Source organism: Heterostelium album (genome assembly GCF_000004825.1).
Source record: "Heterostelium album PN500 unplaced genomic scaffold PPL_scaffold10, whole genome shotgun sequence".
Classification (NCBI taxonomy): Eukaryota; Evosea; class Eumycetozoa; order Acytosteliales; family Acytosteliaceae; genus Heterostelium; species Heterostelium album.
In genome coordinates, this window is record NW_008805072.1 from 1,415,747 (window position 1) to 1,435,939 (window position 20,193).

At 33.5% G+C, this 20,193-nt stretch overlaps 8 protein-coding genes across 8 annotated transcripts; 3 read left to right on the forward strand and 5 right to left on the reverse strand.

Moving 5' to 3' along the window:
- Positions 1-671: 671 nt before the first annotated feature.
- Positions 672-2,742, reverse strand: PPL_12567 (WW domain-containing protein; the record flags this gene model as incomplete). The annotated part of the gene is made up of 2 exons (XM_020583297.1): positions 672-971; positions 1,120-2,742. 2 exons carry the CDS (start codon positions 2,740-2,742, stop codon positions 672-674), a joined length of 1,923 nt encoding a protein of 640 aa, XP_020429484.1.
- An 892-nt stretch (positions 2,743-3,634) lies between these two features.
- Positions 3,635-5,339, forward strand: PPL_12568 (uncharacterized protein; the record flags this gene model as incomplete). The annotated part of the gene is made up of 3 exons (XM_020583298.1): positions 3,635-3,688; positions 3,845-3,897; positions 4,481-5,339. 3 exons carry the CDS (start codon positions 3,635-3,637, stop codon positions 5,337-5,339), a joined length of 966 nt encoding a protein of 321 aa, XP_020429485.1.
- Positions 5,340-5,957: 618 nt separating this feature from the next.
- On the forward strand, positions 5,958-6,341 carry PPL_12569 (uncharacterized protein; the record flags this gene model as incomplete). Its single annotated transcript, XM_020583299.1, has 1 exon — positions 5,958-6,341. The coding sequence occupies one exon, from the start codon at positions 5,958-5,960 to the stop codon at positions 6,339-6,341; it is 384 nt and encodes a 127-aa protein (XP_020429486.1).
- A 181-nt stretch (positions 6,342-6,522) lies between these two features.
- Positions 6,523-9,712, reverse strand: PPL_12570 (uncharacterized protein; the record flags this gene model as incomplete). The annotated part of the gene is made up of 7 exons (XM_020583300.1): positions 6,523-7,092; positions 7,282-8,014; positions 8,177-8,421; positions 8,498-8,686; positions 8,764-8,973; positions 9,067-9,551; positions 9,643-9,712. 7 exons carry the CDS (start codon positions 9,710-9,712, stop codon positions 6,523-6,525), a joined length of 2,502 nt encoding a protein of 833 aa, XP_020429487.1.
- Positions 9,713-10,133: 421 nt separating this feature from the next.
- PPL_12571 (uncharacterized protein) lies at positions 10,134-11,987 on the forward strand (the record flags this gene model as incomplete). The annotated part of the gene is made up of 1 exon (XM_020583301.1): positions 10,134-11,987. One exon carries the CDS (start codon positions 10,134-10,136, stop codon positions 11,985-11,987), a length of 1,854 nt encoding a protein of 617 aa, XP_020429488.1.
- Positions 11,988-12,069: 82 nt separating this feature from the next.
- On the reverse strand, positions 12,070-13,058 carry PPL_12572 (uncharacterized protein; the record flags this gene model as incomplete). Its single annotated transcript, XM_020583302.1, has 2 exons — positions 12,070-12,804; positions 12,864-13,058. 2 exons carry the CDS (start codon positions 13,056-13,058, stop codon positions 12,070-12,072), a joined length of 930 nt encoding a protein of 309 aa, XP_020429489.1.
- Positions 13,059-13,519: 461 nt separating this feature from the next.
- Positions 13,520-17,474, reverse strand: PPL_12573 (uncharacterized protein; the record flags this gene model as incomplete). Its single annotated transcript, XM_020583303.1, has 3 exons — positions 13,520-16,452; positions 16,516-16,977; positions 17,054-17,474. 3 exons carry the CDS (start codon positions 17,472-17,474, stop codon positions 13,520-13,522), a joined length of 3,816 nt encoding a protein of 1,271 aa, XP_020429490.1.
- Positions 17,475-18,346: 872 nt separating this feature from the next.
- On the reverse strand, positions 18,347-19,944 carry PPL_12574 (uncharacterized protein; the record flags this gene model as incomplete). The annotated part of the gene is made up of 3 exons (XM_020583304.1): positions 18,347-19,000; positions 19,169-19,384; positions 19,465-19,944. 3 exons carry the CDS (start codon positions 19,942-19,944, stop codon positions 18,347-18,349), a joined length of 1,350 nt encoding a protein of 449 aa, XP_020429491.1.
- Positions 19,945-20,193: the final 249 nt, after the last annotated feature.

Sequence of the window (20,193 nt, forward strand, 5' to 3'; positions counted from 1 at the left end):
ATAATGATATTATATTATTTTACTATTATTACTTCTTATATAAAAAATGATTAATTAATTAATTATAATAAATAAATTTATACAAATTTCATCAAATTACTAAAAATAATAATTATAACAATAATATAATAAATAAATAACTAACTAACTTTCTTTTACATAAAATAACAATAACAATATTATTATTTACTATTATTATTGATATTGATTTATCTTAATCTTATCTTTAAATCTTAATCTAATAAATCTGACTATTTACTATTTTAATATATATAAATATAAATATAAATATAAATATAAATATAAATATAAATATAAAAAATTAAATTTTATATTTAAATTTTTTTCAAAAAATCAATAATAATATTACTATTATTTATAAATATTTGCTTTGTTTCCTTTTTAATGTTATTTTGATTTTTTTTTTAAATTAGATTGAATCAAAACACAATATGTTATTAATTAAGTAATAAAAAAAATAATTATTTAACATACAAAAAAACGTTAAAAATTCAAAATATGATTTTTTTTTTTTTATGTTGATAAAATTCTCAACGGTTTTTGGTGAAGTTGTAAAAATTTGAATTTTGAACTAAAAATAAAATATTAATTTAAAGATTTTGCAATTTGATTTGATTTAATTTGTGTAATTAATTTATTGAATTTGCATATTAATAATGACTACTTGATCTTTCTTTCTTTTTCTTACGATCTGAATCATCGATTGCCGATGATAGTCTCTTCTTGGTTGAGAATGATTCACGTCTCGATCCATTGTCGTCACCGTCGCTCTTGATGATACCTTCCTCGTCGCTCTCTTCGTTCGAGAGATACTCCAAGTATTGATTGAAAATCTTCTCACGCTCCTGCTCGTCTTCCAGTCGATCAAAGTCGGAAGCACCCGAAATCAGAGGTCTAACCTCACTCCACGTCGAATGCTTACTGATCGAACTGGTCTCCTCCAGTAACACCTTGAAATTTGAAATCGCTTCTCTTCTTCTCTTTTCAATCTCTCTTAGTTTCTTTTCTTCTCTCTCCTCCAGCTGTACAGTTTGTATTGAAATGTTAATTAATTAGTTAGTTGGTTTGTTGCTGCTGTTGTTGTTGTTGAAATCTTACATATAATAGGAAAGGTGGTAAATTGGCAGGTAATATACTGTTGTATTTTTCATGTTTCGATAGATCTTCTTTGAGTGACTCCAGAGTTGTTTTCGGTTTGTATTGATAGTTGAGATCTTTGATGATATCTTTTATCTTTTTGAAATCTTTGTCGTAGTTATCTTCCATCTCCTCTTGGAAGTCCGTAAACAACTCCAGTGGTGTAGATCCAGTTGTCTGTGTACTCAGATTCTCAAACACTGACAATCCATTGTATTTCTTATAGAACGACTTCCACTTGGTAGCAGCATGTAACTCTCCATTTTGATATTTCTCATTCAAGAATTCCTTGTTTATTTGTAAAGAACAAGAAGAAGAAGTTGCTGTTAATCTTTTGTTTACTTGACATTTGTACATTGAATAATAACTTACTCTAAATAATAATCTATATTTTCTTGCATCTCTCTTTAATCTTTCACGATCTTTACGTTGAATTTCCTCTTCTTTCTTCTCGAGATCCTTGATGTAGTTCTCGTAGGTTGTGAGCACGTCGAATCGGTCCATGGCAACGACGAGTGGATCGGCCTCGTACTCATCTTTGACCTTGCGCCACTGCGATTTCAGATTGATCGTTGGATCGCTTTCAAACTTGTGACGCAGCTGCCGGATTTGATCGCGTTTCGCTTGTTCGCGTTCGTCTTTCTCGGTGTGCTCGAGGTCGACCATGTACGAGCGGAACAGGTCCTCTCGCTCCTTCTCGCTCTCTACGGCATCCCACTTGGGATCGCCGTCAAAGTAGAGTTGAGCGCGTCGCCAGCTCATCGTTAGCGTCACCTCGGGTGACTCTTTCAGCAGCTTGACAAACTCCTCACGATTTCTCTTCTCGCGCTTACGTTTCTCCTCCAACTCAAACTTCTTGCGATCCACCAGATACTCTTGAAACACCATCTTTCTCTCTGACATTGTTTTCAACACCTGGTATCGATCGTCATTAATTATAATCTTTTGTGCTCTTTCAAATGACCATGTCGATCCAACATCATTATCATTCAATAACTCTTTGAAAATCTTATTTGCACTATCTTTATCCATTTCTTTATTACCAATATTACTACTAATGCTACTGCTACTACTACTACTATTATTATTATTTCCATCACCACTTTCTTTAAGATTATTATTATTACTACTACTATTTAAATTTGAAGTTGAACTACTATTACTATTATTATTGTTATTGTTATTGTTTTCGGGTTGTGATGTTGAAATTGGTGGAAATGATGATGAAGATGTTGATGATGATGGTATTACATTTGTTATTGCAGTTGGTAATTCCCATTTTGTTTCCTTTGTAAGTTCATTGTGATAGTATTTCTTTCCTTCGGGTGTGGTATATTCCTTCCAGTTTGGAGGTAGTTGTTGAGATGCCGACGAAGGATGATGATACTGATGTTGATGTCTATGATGTTGATTGCTCGACGCCGATGTAGATGAAGCACCTGCACCACCACCGGCAGTATACTGCTGAAAGTTTGCTTCATAGTTTTTCAACTCCTCCGGTTTCTCCCAGACAGACACTCTAGTTATCTTGTGATAATAAAATTTCTTGCCATCCGCTGCAACTGCTTCTGCCCAATCACACATTATTATTTATTCTTTATCCTTTTTCTTATTATTATTATTTAGTTTTCTAGGTTTTTTGTTTTTTTTATTTACTTTTTCAAACAATACAATATTATATTATTACTATTATATCCTATCATACATAATATAAATCAAGTATTAATTATAATTCATCAATCAAAAAATTAAAATCACTTTTTTTTTTTTTTTTAAAAAAAGCAAAACACAAAAAAGCATAGCCACATGATAATAAGTATTAGTTTGATGCACCTCTTTAACAATATTTCTATTAATGATTAAATCTATAGATTGTTTTATTTTTTTCTTTATTATTAAATTTTAATATATATATATATATTGTGTTTTGTTTTTTAAATAACTATCTTTTGATCCATGTATAACCACATTACCAACAGTCTACCTGTTTGTAGAATAATACCAAAGAGGTTACGAGGGGTCATTTTATTTGTTTTTTTCTTTCTAAAGAAAAAAGAGTTACTTTGGAAACTTTAAAGAAATACTTTAATGTTAATTAACATCTTGTGTTATTATTACATTATAGAAAGCAAACAATATAGACCTTTAATCGATTAGTAATAAGATCTTATTGATATTAAAAGTAGTTTAGGAAAAACAGAATTGTTTGAAGAATTATAATGACGAGACACCTTACAATCTTATCTATTTGTTTTGAATCGATAAGAAGTTATCACATCGTGTTTTGAAGTTAACAATACTGAATAATAAATTTACCCAATGAAAAAAATGAGAGGTTGAAAATTATTTTTTTTAAAACTAACAAAACTGTAGAGGAAACCAACCACTTTCGTCACTAATTTTCAAAATGTAAAAATTAAAAATTGGTGGGGTTAATGTGATCTACCTAAGCGGTTTTTTTTAATTTATTCGATTTATGTTACAATCAAGAGCCAGTTTTGTTATGGGTATTCATGTTTTATTAAAAGTTGTATTAAAAGGATTTACCATCAAGTTTTTTTTTGTAGTCTATTTTTTTTCTTTTTAGTTTTTGGTTGATTTAATTAATTAGTTAGCAGGTTGGGAAGAGTTAATTTCATTTACTTGATTAGTTGGCTGGTGTTGGAGTGTTGTTTATTAATTTTAGAATGTTTCTGTGGATATCGAAGTCGGATATATTAGATTGGTTAGAGAAATCGAGTATTTTGTCATCTTGATAGAATTGAACTGACATGTTTCCAAATGTAGTGTTCGTCTTCGTAGTTGGCAATTTGTAGATGTTGTGTGATGTGTTTGAGGTTGAATTTGTTTAGGATGACTCGACAATTAAAAAAATAATGTGTATGTGGGTCAAAGTCATATGCTGAACATAGTTTACAACTGTCTTATTTGATGTATGCCATACCAAGAAGTGATCTTGAGAATCTGAATACTGTGTTTCTACCTCTGTGGTGTTTGATGATGTGAAATCTATTTTGGTGGGGGGAGAGATAGATGAGAGGTTGAAAACAAAAAAAATTTTATTCACAAGATAGTTTGCAAAACAATCCAGACTTTTGTGTGCCCATTCCTTTTATCACCAAAATAGAGCTATTTTCAAGGTGGTTTTGTTCTCCACAATAAAATTAAAATAAAATAATCTTTTTTTAAAAAACTATTATGCTCTCAATTTAATAAAACAAAATATAAAAATAATAAAAAGTAGTAATAGTAGTAGTTGATCAAATTTTATTTAAAAATAAATTCTTTTTAAAAATATCTCAATCACACTTCTCTGATAAAGAAACAAGATGTTGGAAAAAAAGAATTTACTTATATCGTTGGTTTTAGGTGTATTCCTAATCACTACTTTGATGATTCTCTATGGAAACTACCAGTTGGATGGCAACAGCAATTCCGATGTCGGTAGTAGTACCACCACCACCACATCGGTGACTACAGGCCAATCGATTCACAAATCCAAAAAGCAAAAATCCAAACCTACACCACCACCAAAACCACCATTAGTTACATTCATGGTGCTGACGGCAGACGATTTCAAAGAGACTAGAACCAAGGCCATCAGAGAGTCCTGGGCACCCAGAGCACTCGCAATGGGCTGGCGAATTTTCTACTACTCTGAGACCGATCAAGGCAGTCCACACGACACTATAGCCACCAACGAAACCGACAAATCATCGTATGGAAACGACAAGAAACAGTGGATGGCATGGGATCACATGGAATCAGTCGAGAATCCATCGCCGTTCTACATGAAGGTCGATGACGATGCCTATGTGTTCGTCGATCGTCTCAAGCGAACATTGGAGGGACTCGACCCAAGCGGAATCAAAATGTACGGTCGTTGCGATGACTTTTTCTGGGAGCCAAAGCCGTTTTGCGACGGTGGATCCGGTATCATCTTGACGCGCGAAGCACTACAGGCAATGGTGCGATGGCACAACGAAGGCAAATGCAAAGACACCGGTCACAACGATCTCTCGACATCGTGGTGCATGGTAGACAACGGTGTCAAACTCACCTACATTCCAGGATTACACGGTGATCCACCCAATGATTGGAAGGAACTTGCTAACGATGTCACATGGCATCATCTTAACCCCGATGATTTAAGAAGAATCGATAGATTATTTTATGATTAAAAAAATAGATAATTTATAATATAAAATAATAATAGTGTAATATCACAACAACCAACTAAAACACAATCCATCATCATCATCAACAACCAATATAACCACTAAAATAACAACAACCAACTACAAATACAATCTATAGTACTAACACTACTAAATATAATATTAAAATCATAGTTACCACTGAACAAACACAACACACAACACATACATACAAAATAAAAACACAAATAATTCACACACACACACACACACAGCCATCCATAACATTATAAGTATAGATGGTTTTATAAGAAGAGATGAATATTTTTTACTATCTTTAGACATTAAAGAAAATATACATCATTATACTTACTAAAGTATATGTTCAAAACATAGGGAATTCCTTTCCCCCACTTTTATATATTATATACAAGCCCATTTGAATCTTTGAAAGAATTACAAATAAAGAAAGAGTTTGTGTATGAACTTAAAAGTTAAAGGTTATATAACAATGGTTTTTATTTTTTTAAGAATTATTTGTTTTTTTATGATAATTACTACTAAAATCATGTATATATTTGATTTCAAATTAATTTATTATTTCATTGTTATCAAGTAATTACTTGTTTTTATTTATAAATAATGAAAATAACAATATTATTATTAATTTTGGTTGGTTTATTTACATTGTATGTCCATGCTCAATGGCCATGTAACACCTATTATGATATAGACTTCTCGACTGTTGTCAATGGTAAACAAGAAAAAGGAGCTATCTATGGTAGAGGTTGTCTCTTCGATGCCGATGAAACTAGAACCTACTCTATCTTTCCACCAGTGACCTCAGACAGAGTACCAGATCTATTCATGGGACAATGGAACTACGGTGATTTCTCTGTCAGAAATAGAAACACCAGTGAAACTGATCACCTAAAGAGTTCATACACTGTTGTTTGGGGTTTTAAACCATTCCTCTATAACTTTACCTATAATAAACCAACTACATGTCATAGCAGAAGAAAATAGAAAGAAACAATACAAACCAGACTATTTATTCAAGGAAATGAATAAAATGAAACAAATCAAATAAATCATTTTCATCAATCTTATAATATTTATATTTTTAAATTCTTTTATTATACTAATATTTGTTATTATACAATTATTAGATTGTTTTGACTATTATTATTATTATTATTATTATTATTTATAGTAATTGACCAAGGTTGGGATAAAGTTGATCTATAACAACTCTATGAGCTTGATAAATTGGTGTAAAGTTTTCTTTAAAGTATATAATTGGATCTTCTACTTGTGGGATTGGATCGGTGTCTTGTTTCTTTGTGAATTGGAGTTGTGTGAATGTTGGAACGTAACCATCGGGTTGTTCGGTATCGATGTAGTTGGCTTGCTCCTCTTCGTTGGATGTGGTGGCGGCAGCAGCGGCCGGTTGTTGATTGGTAAGCAATTGGTATTGACGGGTGGCAATGCTGATCCACGATTGCTTCATCGAGGTGAACATGTCGGGACTGCACAGCATCAGGGTCATACCGATAGAGATGATCTTCTTCTCGATGGCACCAGACACTTTGTCGCATGTGACAATCCAGAGTTTCTCAATGATCAGTTCCCAGAGACCGGGCTTCACTGTATTGCAAATGGTAATGGCGCGAGCAACACCGATCTTGTAGATAAAGACACCGAGGAACACGATGAAGCAACGGACAATCTTGTCGGTCTTGTGCGAAGAGATACGAGCGAGAATCACACTGAAAATCTGCACGATAAACGGCTCGAACTGTTCGTATTTCAGGGTTTCAACGATGGTCTCCAACAGGTAGAATCCTTCGTGGTCGTTGGCCGGCGAGGAAATCAAGCTCTGGAAGACACCCAAGACGTTCTGGAAGTGGTTGGCCTGCACGATAAAGTCACCGTCCTTCTTAAAGTAGGCTTGCAGCAGACGCACCAAAGCTGGAACATTGGCGTTACGCTTCCAGAGATTTGGATGGTAGAGTGGTGGGAAGATTTCACGGTACGGTGCGAAACTCTCGATGCTGGCATTCTCGACGAGGATAGCCAGTAGCTGGAAGGTGTATGGGGCAAACTCTTGGACATCCTTTTGGAGGACGTATTGGACGAGTGGCATAACGATCTTGAACGACTCTGGGACGGTGGCGATCGACTTTAGGATCGATCCAATCACTTCGAAGCAATAGTGGTCAAAGGCGTGGTTGCTGGGATTGTCGGCGTCGGTAATGGCAATCTTGGTGAAAATCTCTAAAAGTTGAATCGATGTCATCTTGTCGATACGGCTAATCATTTGGAGAACGATTCTTGCGATTGGACGCATGGTACGTTCGTTTTGACGCGAGCATGGGAATTCGAGTACCTTGACGAGTGGCAACAAGATACCCGGTAGATTCGATTGGAGATAGTCGGCAGAGATTCTTGGTACTCCTTTGTCTTTGACCTGTAAGAGATAGTCGATGCAGGTAGACGCATAGGTGTGTACGATATAGTCGGGATTGGCAAGACAGCTGATGACCAGAGTCAAGAGTGATGGATAGTATTCCACTGGCAACTGGTTACGGAAGATGCTAATGAATTTGAGACAGTCGGCCACCAAGATTGGACGGTTGTCTGGCTTTTGGAGTTCGGGTGCAATCTCCTCACGGAAAAAGTCGACCACTGGAACCAAGCTGTTTTGAGCGGCGTTGTTGTCACGCTTGACTGCCAGCGCTGTCACCAAGAAGATGGCACTGTCCTTGGAGAGCCAGTTCTCCTTGGGATTGGCACGGTAGTGGTGCAACAGGTTGTTGATATCGACAGAGAGCAACTGTGTGATTCGCGACTCGAAATACTTTCTCAAACCCTTGACCAACTCGATGGCTGCACGACGACGTGTGTCTGCGTCGCTACCCTCAATGTCACGACGCATATACTCTGTTGGATTGTCCTCAAACAACTCTATATCGGCTTCCTTCAATTGAATGTTTGGTGTGACAACACACGAACAAATTTGTTTCAATGTTTCCTCCCCTTCGAACAATTTATATTGAATACTCATCGATACTGTACTTAGGAATTTCAATGATGCATTGATAAACTAAAATAATTGATATAAAATGTTAATAAAACAAATATATTTCTACAAATATTATTTTAAAGCAATGTTAACATACTCTGTCATTTGTCATTGTATCTTCATTATCTTTGGTTGGTTTCGAAAGATTTGACAATAGATTCCAAACACTTCCAACGAATGGTTGAAGATAATTGGAAAACTCATCATCGTAAAGCTGTGTATATAAATTTAGGATTTCGCAAATAACTGTATGAATTTGACTTAATAAAGATGGTTCCGTACCATTCTAAAAGATAGATAAAAAGAAAAATTAATATTTGTAAGATAATAATAATAATAACAATAATAGTAATCGAAACATACTTTTGATTCAATCAATTCTGGAATTGTTGTATTATAAGTTAAAAGGAATTGGAATTCAATGGTAAAGGCAGCCAGATTATCTTCAAAGAACTCTGGTAGATCGATAGAGCTGAGCGATAAGAATATCTCTAACAAAGACAACATCGATGTGAACAAAATCTTTAATTGAACTGGATTGTTTGCTGATTCTTTAATTTGTTGTCCAATTCTCTGGATTGATTTGATTTATATATATGCATAAGTGTGTTAAGGGAAGAATGTTTGTTTGTTTAAATTTTGATCAATAATATTATTAATACTTACACCGAATAACTGTAAATAGGTAGTTGGGAATAAAGAAAGAATGTATTGAAGTTGTAAGATGACTTGGTTGGTTTTGGTTTGATGACGATACTTTTTGAAGAGTGCATTCGCCGTCATCAGTACGGGATTGACAATGTTAAAGTCGTTCGATTTGATCTTCTCGATGAGCTCTGGCAGCAGAGTTGGCCAGTCAGTTGGGAACTCGAGTTCACCGATGAAAGCGAGTGTCTCCATCAGTTGTGATTGGATGGCGAGTGGCACTCCCAGCAGCAGATTGACAATACCCTTCTTTATAGCGTCTTTGTCAGTACGCGAGATCGTTACATCGTTGCTGTCACTGTTGGCCCAATGCTGCTTGACGTGATTCTTAAAAGCAATGGCCACTGCCTGACGCACTGAGAGATCCAACTGTTGTGATTCGATCAATGTAGAGAGTGCTAAAAGCGATCCTTCACTCTTTAGGAATTCTTTGATTCTTGTTGTAGCTACAACAACATTAAAAAATAAAGAAGTATATTAATAATCTAACAATATATATAGATAGATAGTTAAAAAAAAAAAAAAACTAAAACTTACCATCATCTCTTATATTTTTATCGAGTGAAAATGTAGCATTCTTTACTAATTCTACAAGTACATCTGCCATTTTATTTATTTATTTATTTGTTTTTAATGATATATATATATATATATAGATATTAACTATAATAATTAAATATAAATAATAACAAAAGATACAAACAACAAAAACACACAAAACACAAATAAATAAAAAATTAAAAAAAATTAAACTAATTGAAGTTGAATAAGTTTTTAAAAGCTTTCGCGCTTAAACGACCTACTGAGCTGTTTCCACGTCTTTTTTTTAAATTCAAATTTTGATCCTACTTTACGAATTTCGACTGTGAACTTTGATTTAGCTTTTTTTCTAAGAAAGTTTTTTGGTTTTTTTTTTATATTATTCTCAATCCTTTAGAAAAAATTAATTAATTTTTTTTGGTTTATTGGAGAAGTGATATTACTGTAGTATAGTTTTATTTTCTCTTTACCTGTTTTTAAGATAGTTAATGGATACAATTAGTACAGATATAGATAGTAGTGTTGTTGTTGATCAAAATGGTTGTGAAAAACATGCTAAAAGATTTAAATTTTTTTGTTTTCAATGTAATCTGTTGATTTGTCCCAGATGTCTAACACAACATCAGGCAGAATATCGTGATCATCAATGTGAACATCTAGATAATATTAAAGATGCTTTATTAAAATTAGATGTTTTTAATATTGCTGATAATAATAGTAATAATAATAATAATAATAATGTTTTTAGTAATAATAACAATACCAATAGTATTAGTAATAATATTGATAATAAAGTCAGTAATAGTAATGAATATTTAATTAAAAGATTATTATATATTTGGCAAAGATTAAAATCATCGACAGTTGCAGCTCAATCATTAGAAAATAAAATCGGTGAAATCAGTTACCATTATTCACAGATATTCGAATATCTGATGACTCAAGAACTTAAATCAAAGAAACCATTACAATCTCAATTAGAAACAGTCGAACTAACAATACAGAAAGATTTAAAAGATTTATCATCTTTGATTGAATTAATTGACCATTCTAAATATTTAAATCAATTTGTTAATAACAGTAATAATAGTAATAGTTTATCAACATCATCAACCTCATCTTCAACATCATCAATATCACCATCTGAAATATTTGATACAACAGATAAATACCAATTAGAAAACATTATTAAATCAGTTAATAATTCTCAATCATTATCGAAATTCATTACGACTCATAGAAATACTTTGTTTAATAATAATATTAATTATCTTGATAATCAAGAGAACAATATTAAATTTATCAATCAAAAAATTCTGGATTTGTTTATAAATTATACTAAAAACAGTAATATTGATATTAATGATAATAGTTGTAATAATAATAATGATAGATATAATAATTCACAAGTAATATTTAATCGTAATGATCTAGAGGAATTTAAGTCGTATATAAATAAGATATCGTCAATCAATTTGATTGATAAACGTTTAAAGACATTTATGTTTATTACCAATCGTGATAAATCATATTCATTGCTCAACTTGGATGAAAATGTTATTCAGACAGTGCATTGCGATACGTTTGACTTTATTCGTACCGTCAACTCAATGGTAACGGTTGGTCCACACATCTATATATTCAGCAGTTACTCTGAAGACTATCAGAACAAGTATTGTCGATTCAACGTTGAGACAATGTCAATCGATCACTGTGCCGCCATTGAGAACATAGAGATCGGAAGAACTGCCTCGGTTTGCTACGACGGTGTCTCTGACTACATCTACTTGATCAACGGATACAACGATGTGAAGAAACAACACTACAATAGAGTCGACCGATTCAACTGGAAGACTTTGACATTCGAAAAGTACTACGAAGAGCCGAGACAGCATAAAATCAACTACCTAAGAATATTGTCATTCTTTTTCAAAGGATTGATCTATTCCGTGCCGGTCGTTGGTAAATCACTACATATCTTTGATCCTGCCGATAAGACGATGAAAGAATTCCAATCGAATCACTTCTTTGAACGTTCATACGCCGCTTGTACCGATGGCAATGGTATGATCTATATTCTTTCAACCGATGGCAGTTTTCAGAGATTAAGCGTCGAAACCAAAGTATTTGCAAAGTTAAGCTCACCGATGGAGACCAACAGCTATATCTCAATGGTATACCACCAAAACAAAATCTATCTATTTTCCAACGAAATCCTTATTTACTCCATTGAACATGATAGATGGGGACCAGCTTTTTTAAAACTTACCGATCAAACGGCCAATGATTTTTCAAAGATTGTCAGAACAACATGTGGTGCTTCTTTATTCCAAAAATTATAATTACACAAACAAATAAATATATTTATCTTTTCTTATTTATAAATTTATTGTTTTTAAAAAGAACAAAGTAATATTTTGCTTATTAAATTGGTTGATATACATATTGAGTTGTGTAATGAGTAGGTGTTCCATTTGGTCCTATTACTGGTATTTGTTGTTGTACTAAAGTGAATCCAGGTGGTGCAGGACCTGGTTGTGTAATTGGAGCTGGTGGAGGTGGAGAATATCCCACATTAGGTTGGTTTACATAGACAACTGCACCAGGCGATTGTAGTCCATTTGCATAGACTACAGGTGGCGCTGGTTGGTTTCCAACAGAGATATTTGACATCTTTGTTGAGTTCTTTTCCAAGGATTTCTTTAGTCCTTTTAGCACGAACCATTGGAGTATACAGAGGATAGTTCCAAGCACAGAGAATACAAAAGCAGCTACGATCATTGAGAATCCTTCTTTTGGTTTCCAGTAGTTGACACCTAACGATCCTTTGAAAGAGTCACACCAGTAGGCATAATTACAATTAAAAGCTAAGTCCTCTTTAAAGGTTTTTGGTATGGTAACGAATCTAAATGCTCCTACTCCCACAAAGACAATTAAAATAATCGGTAATGTAATCATTGCTCTTCTAGAATGTATATTTTTTGGTTGGAAAAATGCAACAATAATACAAATGATTGAAGCGACCCAAATGGCAATAGAGACAAACAAAATAATTGCATTATTTATCATAAACTCCTCATATTTAAATCTTGTATCAACATTTTCTTCTTTATATGAATCCAAAAAATTCCATTTATATGATATATTACTTGGGTATCCCTATTAATAAATTTATTTTAATAAATAATTTTTAAAAAAAAATAATTAAAATATCTTACTTCTTTAACTTTTATTTGGAATAGAGATAGTTTTCTATTAGTCATATAGAAGGAATAATCTTGTGACCAATCTTCACGCTCCACTTCATACCATTCTGCATCTAGTGCAGCTGCAATTAATGCAATAATTACAATATATACAGATATAATAATAGATAATAATATTCTTGATTTTAATTGCCAATCTAATCCCATGATTTATTTATTTTTGAATCTTTTAACTTACTTATAAAAATGATTAGAAAACCAGATTCTTCCTTTTTTTTTTAACTTACTTTTCAGAAGTGAATCATTGATTTACTCTTTTTTTTTTTTAACAACTCAAAGATTTTATTATTTGAACAACTTGTAGTTGATGTGGTCATATTTTGTGACGAATTATCCTTCGATGGTCTGTTTGCGTGATTTTATCGTGTAACCTTAAATGACTAAAAAAAAATCTTCGAAAGATTTTATTCATAAAAATAACTATCTTTAAAAAAAATCTATTTTGGTCATTGTTTGATTACTGGGTTTTTACAATAATAAAAAGAAGTTGTTTTGTCCACTCCAAGGACAACCAAAAAAATTGTTTTTTTTTAATTTTTTTTTTTAATCAATATTCTACAGTAAATTTCAATAAAATTACAATTTGTTTTAATTTTTATTATTTTAGGTTAACCTAAATATCTCATTTGGACATCGGTATCACCATGTTTATGATGTTTTACTTTATTCCTACGATGTCTATGAATGACTGAAGACAATGTTACGATCGCTGCAAATCCAACGACTCCAACCACAACTCCAATGATGAGTTTGTTTTTAGTGGTCATTCCACTTTCACCTAGATGAACATAGTCAGTGCAACCGACATCGATTTGCGCACGGTATACACATCCACTCTCTGTTTCAAAGTTGATCCAATAAGCTCCAAGTGGAAGTGAAAGAGTTGCAATCTTTGATTGGTTTGTTGTCTGGGTGATCGGTGAATTCACATCACCATTGTCCACTGAGTATGTGAAAAGATAGGTACCAACAATATCAATAAAGCCTGTAGTTTCTGTACAATTATAGGAGCTGATGGTGGCATTGAAATGCTCCACTCCAACCTCTAAAGTTTGAATCCATACTCTGTTACATGATTCGCTTGCCGTTGATTTTGTTGTGACTTGCAAGCTATACAGACCCTCTGCCAATCCCGAGAAAGTACCATTTACATCTACGGGAACAGTAATGTTATTTCCAGATGTCTCGACCAATTTATATTCTACACTATCCCATTTACCTTCCAATTTACCCCATATCTGACCTTTCGGGTGAGTTTTGTCTAAACATGTTTTCGATACTCCGGAGAAGAGTGTTGGTTCACCACTTGGAATGACCAAATCCACTTCTTGATTACAATATTGACAATTGTTAACGAGAGTCGTCAATCTATAAGATCCAGCTGGTAAGCTATGAATTCTACCTGTTGATGCGGATCTGTTGTCGAATTGATATGCAAAATTATAGTTGGAAAGATCAGAGCTGACCAAACGATATTGTGTGTTGGATGAAAGTGGGAATTCAATTTGTCCATTTTTCGCTCCATTACATGTTTCTGGTGTTATTTCCAATTGAGATACTCCAAGTGGTGTTGCACTATAAACAGGTACATTGATTTCTTTTGAACCCACACAACCTGTTTGCTTGTGGATATAGTTGAGCTGTAAACTTGAGCCAGGTTGCAATGATTTAAACTCTCCAGCTGCCGACATGAAATAACCATGTTCACTGTTACTACTTGAGATGATAAATTGGTCGTGATTCAGAATTCTAACAGTACTATCTGAAAATTGACATGTTGGTGCAGTGTATTCGATTTTTAGCGATGGAAGTTGTAATAGTTGATCAAGTGATACATTGTATTTCTTGGTACATAAACCTTGATTCCATTTCAAATCGAATACTAAATATGGATTGTTGGTATCAAAACTGGTAATTGAAATTTCGTTTGGTGATACATTGATTATTTGAACTGGTCCGGTTGTATAAGCTTTTATGTCTCCAAGTATAATATCACCATTAGCTACAATATCTATTCTTTGACCATTCTTACTCTGACAGTTTGGTTGCAGTTGAACTGAAATTTGATAATTCGATACTTGATATTGAATGGTTTTGGTGAATCTACATTGTCCAGAGTGAATATCAACTGACAATGCATTGCTAGTTTCACTTGAGTTTGTGGGTAATGGCAATCCTGAGAATAGATTATCTCCAATGGTTAATAGTTGATCAACGGACTCCACTAGAATTTGTTGTCCACCAACTGTTGCATTGAAATAAACAAGTCCATCTCCTTCACAGCTAGGTTGTCTGACTATATTGTATTGAATGTCAACCGATGGTGAATCGATGGTAAAGTGAGATGAAGATATACAACTACCATCTTGACCTAACTTTGTGTAATATAAAATATGATATCCTGGTGCCAACGCTGATATAACTCCATCTACTGCACTTTGTGATACTGAATCAACGTATAGTTTATCATATTGATCGTAGGATTCGATCGTGATCGATCCATCCGGAGGTGAGCATTGTTGGGCATTTTTAATGCTATATTTGATGATGTCGGTCGAGGCACCAATTGCTGGAACATCCATTTGCACGGTGGCATCACAAACACGTGGATATGAAGAACCATAGATAATCTGGATGGTACGGTTACCAGGAACGACGTTAATGAGTTGCGATCTATAAGGATACTCTTGGTTATCCACTAATATCTTGTTGATTGAAAGATAAGAAGATATTGAAATGGGAGTGGTTGAGCTGTAACAAGATGATTTTTTCACTACTGTCATTGTTGGTGGATACGGTTCAAGTGGAGGTGATTGCCATACATAATTGAAAGAACAACTTGGTGATTTTTCAACTTTGAAAGATACAGACGAGCTAGGTGTATAGGGTCGTGATACAGTCCATGTCTGATTATTCAAAAGTTCACTCGAGAAATTGGCATGAATATAACCATTTGCATCCAAGCAGGTTGGCATGGTTTCAACTGTCAGGAGAATCAGGAATCCATAAGTGGTTGGTTCAGAGTTGTTGAAATTGAATCGATAGGAACGGACTGGTGAGCATTGACCCTTTGATTGATAGACAATGTTTGCTGCGACATTCGATCGTGGAATATTTTCAAAGTATCCAAAGCCGTTGACCGACGAAGCCACCTTTACCTGAGTGGTATCTTCAAGGACGATAAACATCTCTAGCATAGAGAATAGATGGAAGTTGGCAACACGAACGCTAGTATTGTAGAAACAATTGTCTTGGTTTTCGATATTGATAATTTCAATGACAGGCTCCGGTGTTGTGACATTGATGTGTCCATATGTGATTCTGTCATACCCTGGTAATTGAATAAAAAATGTCAACATCCTATTGATCATCATTGGAATGTTATTATTTGAAGGCAATGGTATATATTCTCCGGCCAGCCCAGTTGAATAGGTAATATATGGTTGATAATTTAATGGATAATTTAATTGAATATCAAAACTATTACAAAAATCAATAATATTGGGATCCAATATATAACTTAAGGGTACTAAGTCGAAATCTATTGTTAAAAAAAATAATTATTAATATTTTGAGAATTAAAAACTATAATAATAATACATACGAGGACTTGGTAATATATGGAATTGTGAAAATTGTGTGATATTATTTATATATGTTACATTGAGTTGATCCAAGTTGTAGAGTGGTGTAGAGATTGGTGAATCTATAGTATCGTTATAGAAAGGTGGATTTACTTCTTGGGTGCCTACCAACTGAATGGATGTTACATTGAATTGTGGTGATATTCCTGTTACAATATTGAGTGAAATTGGAGGAACTCTTCTTTGTTTTTCATCAATCGTTATTGGAATAATCTGTTTACCACACTCGTTCGATTGTAATATAAGATTATAGCTACCAATCGATACATTTCTGAAAGTGTATTGGTTTCCAGAATTAAATTGATAATCTGGATGACCCTGGATCTCTATCGACTGATAGTTAGCGCCATTGTTAACTGATATTATTCCATCACTATTACTTTCATATGTAATTGAATAATAATCATATTGTGGTAGAATATCTATTTTTAATAAATAATAAAAGTTTTGTTAGTTAAATAACTATAATTTTATAAATATTATATTTAAGATACTTACTTTTTATAGGATTTAAAATAAAAGGTAAAGTACAACCATTTCCAATATTTAATTTATTTAAACCAAATGTGGAAACTTGGATTGGAACACCTTGGCTTATGTTGATTGGTATTCCATTTAATTGATAGGTAAAGTTGCTGTCGATTACCAAATGGTCGATGGTAACTGCAGTCTCTGAGTATGGACACAACATCTGTGGCGGCGTCGTGATTGCTGGTCCTTGTTCACCAACTATCTCTCTGTTGGTGCATCCATTAACTCCATAAGTAACAGTATACTCCAGATTATATTGTAATTGGTAGTGATAGGTAGTGGATCCTCCACTATTTTCCCAGACTAACGGAACAACTGGATTGATGGACAGTACACTATACAGTGAGGAATCTATGACCAACTCTACATAGTTACATTTTGGTACCATTGTTTTTTGTAGTGGTCCTACAGTGGTGCATTGTTGTGATCGACAATACGAAGAACAATTCAAAACAATGAAAACAACCAAAAATAAAGAATAAATATTATTCATTCTCTACTTTTTTTTCGGTTGATGTAATGTATAAATATATATATAGAAAACTGATGATTGGTAAGAAGGCTAGGGTTATAATTTCTTTATATCTATTAAATGAGTTGGACAGATATAAGAAATAATAAAAAAAAACCCAATCAAGTTGAAATGGTTATAGAGTTACTGTGAGTGTGTATGTTCAGTTTTGTGGTTTGAACTTCCCCGAAAAAAAAAGGGTAAAAAGCAATTGTTGGAAAGAGAGTTAAAAGTTTGCTGAAATATTTCCTTAAAGGTAATATATTTTATAACACTGTTCTTGTGTTTTTGATTTGATCCCAAATCAATTTGTGTGTTTTGTTTTTGTTTTTTTTGCTTAGATTAATAAAATCTAGATGCGAAACATTTTGTGTTTGTGATGGATTCTCAAACATTTTATTTAATTTTTTATTTTTTGTCTGGGGGCTACCTGCATGCTAGAAATTTTCGATCCACAATGTTGTATTCACTCGAGTCGATTATAAAAGTTTCAGCTAATTTTGGATTTTTTTGATCTGAATTTTTATAATAATATTTTTTTTTAAGAAAATAGAATTTATTCAAAGTTTTTGTGGTCAAAGATCTTTTCATTGGCAAAAAAAAAAACGAATCTAATGATTCAATTGATGACCAATCATTGGTCCTATCGCCAAAAACTTTAATAGAATTTTGTGATCACAACAACTTTATTTATAAATACAAAAAAAAAAACATAAAACTGTTTTCTAAAAAGTAAATTACATATTTGCTTATGGTGTTGTTGTTGATGTTGTTGATGTTGTACTATTGATTATGGCCGATGGTATAAGTTTTTCAGATTCACCTGTTGGAAGTATAACTGATGTTTGTGTTGATTGACCTTGATTAGTATTGTTTGTCTCTTGAAAAGGTGGTGTTACTGACTCCGAGGTTGACGTTGGATTGTAAAAGTGAGCTAGCGAAGGATGACCAGCCCAATCGATATAAAACATTCCCTTTTTGGTGTTTCTCTTTACATAAGAAGTGTAGTCGGTGCTTGTAAAGTATGCTTTCAGCTTGTTGGAGAGTGGACGAATCTGCTTGTGGAACTCCCAAGTGACTCTGTTTCCGGTGGAACGCTCCTTGACACAACCAAACTCGAACGCCCATGAGACTGGTGCCAGACCGAGTTGCTCGATTGCCGGCTCGAGATCGCCGAGCAACGAAAGGAAGAACGACTGAATCGACGGGTCGACAAAGAAGTACTCTCTCGACTGATACATAAACGCATTGTAGAAACGGTACGGTGTATTCAGCAGACAGTCACGATTGGATTTGGTGGCGGCTTGCACCAAGAGCTGATCCATTTGCTTGGCAATTCCAAGACCTGGGTATTGCTGACCCGGGAGTGGAGGACGATCGTTGGAGAACTGTTTCTTTGGATCCTGGAGAGAGAGCCACTCGATGATTGTCGCTTTGATCTCCATGCTTCCAAGGTGTCGCTTCACCAGTTCGTAGCTAGGTTCTGTCGATACCCAGTGGTAAGGTTCACCATGAAGCGCATACTGTGGAAGATGTCTCTCGATTTCACCTCTTATTCCAAGGCTATTTACACTATTGCTTCTGTTTCCGTTGCGAGTACTAGCTGTCGGACTGTCAGAGCTTACAAAGTCTGACAAATACAAATCCTTTCTTCTAATGAAAATATCCATTAACAATGAATCTCCACCTCTAGCCGATTCTATTGAACTATCTGTTATCTTTATTCTATGAACAAACGAATCACTATAATCTGGAACCAACTTTATATTACAATATCCTCTACTTGACTAAAAATTAGATAGTAATAGCAAATTTCATTAATTAGTATATGAATCATAGCATATGATGATTCTGATTCTATACATACTAATATTGTTTTAATACCAAAAGAATCGAGATATCCAATTAGCTCAGGTGTGCTATATGTATTAAGTAGTCTATCGTTGTCAGAAGTACCGAATGGTGCGAGATCATCTTCATCCAATTCATCGATGGTCAGTTGAATGTCGAGCTGTGGATTAGAATACTTTTGTAGAATGCTACGTAGTTCATCGAGACGATCTTTCCATTTGAGAGCGACTGCATCCACCCAATTTCTGAGATACTCTCCAATGATATGATAATGATGCAACAAATAGGTAGAGGATCTAGGTGAATGTGGTGGTGTAAGTGATCTTTCTTTCTTATTGGTCTCACCAACGTTGCTAAGACTAATACTACTAATATTAAGACTGTCGTGAGTACTACCAATACCGCTACCACTACCAACCGCATCATCGGTATTTGGATTCAAAGGTATTGCAATAGTTGGAATACCATTACTACTGTTACTATCTCTATCATCCATTTTTGTTTAATATAATAATAATATTACTAAATATAAATATATAATATATAGTTTTATCTAAATAAGAAAAACGAAACAAAACAAAACTAAACAATAGAAACTAAAAAAAAAAAAAGTAAATAAAAATAATTGTAGGTTAAATAATTATTTAAAAGCAAAAGTTAAATATAATTAATTCAACAGTCTCTCTTAAGTTAGATATAGATATTTAAAAGTAAAGTATTAATACACAAATATAATCATATCTTT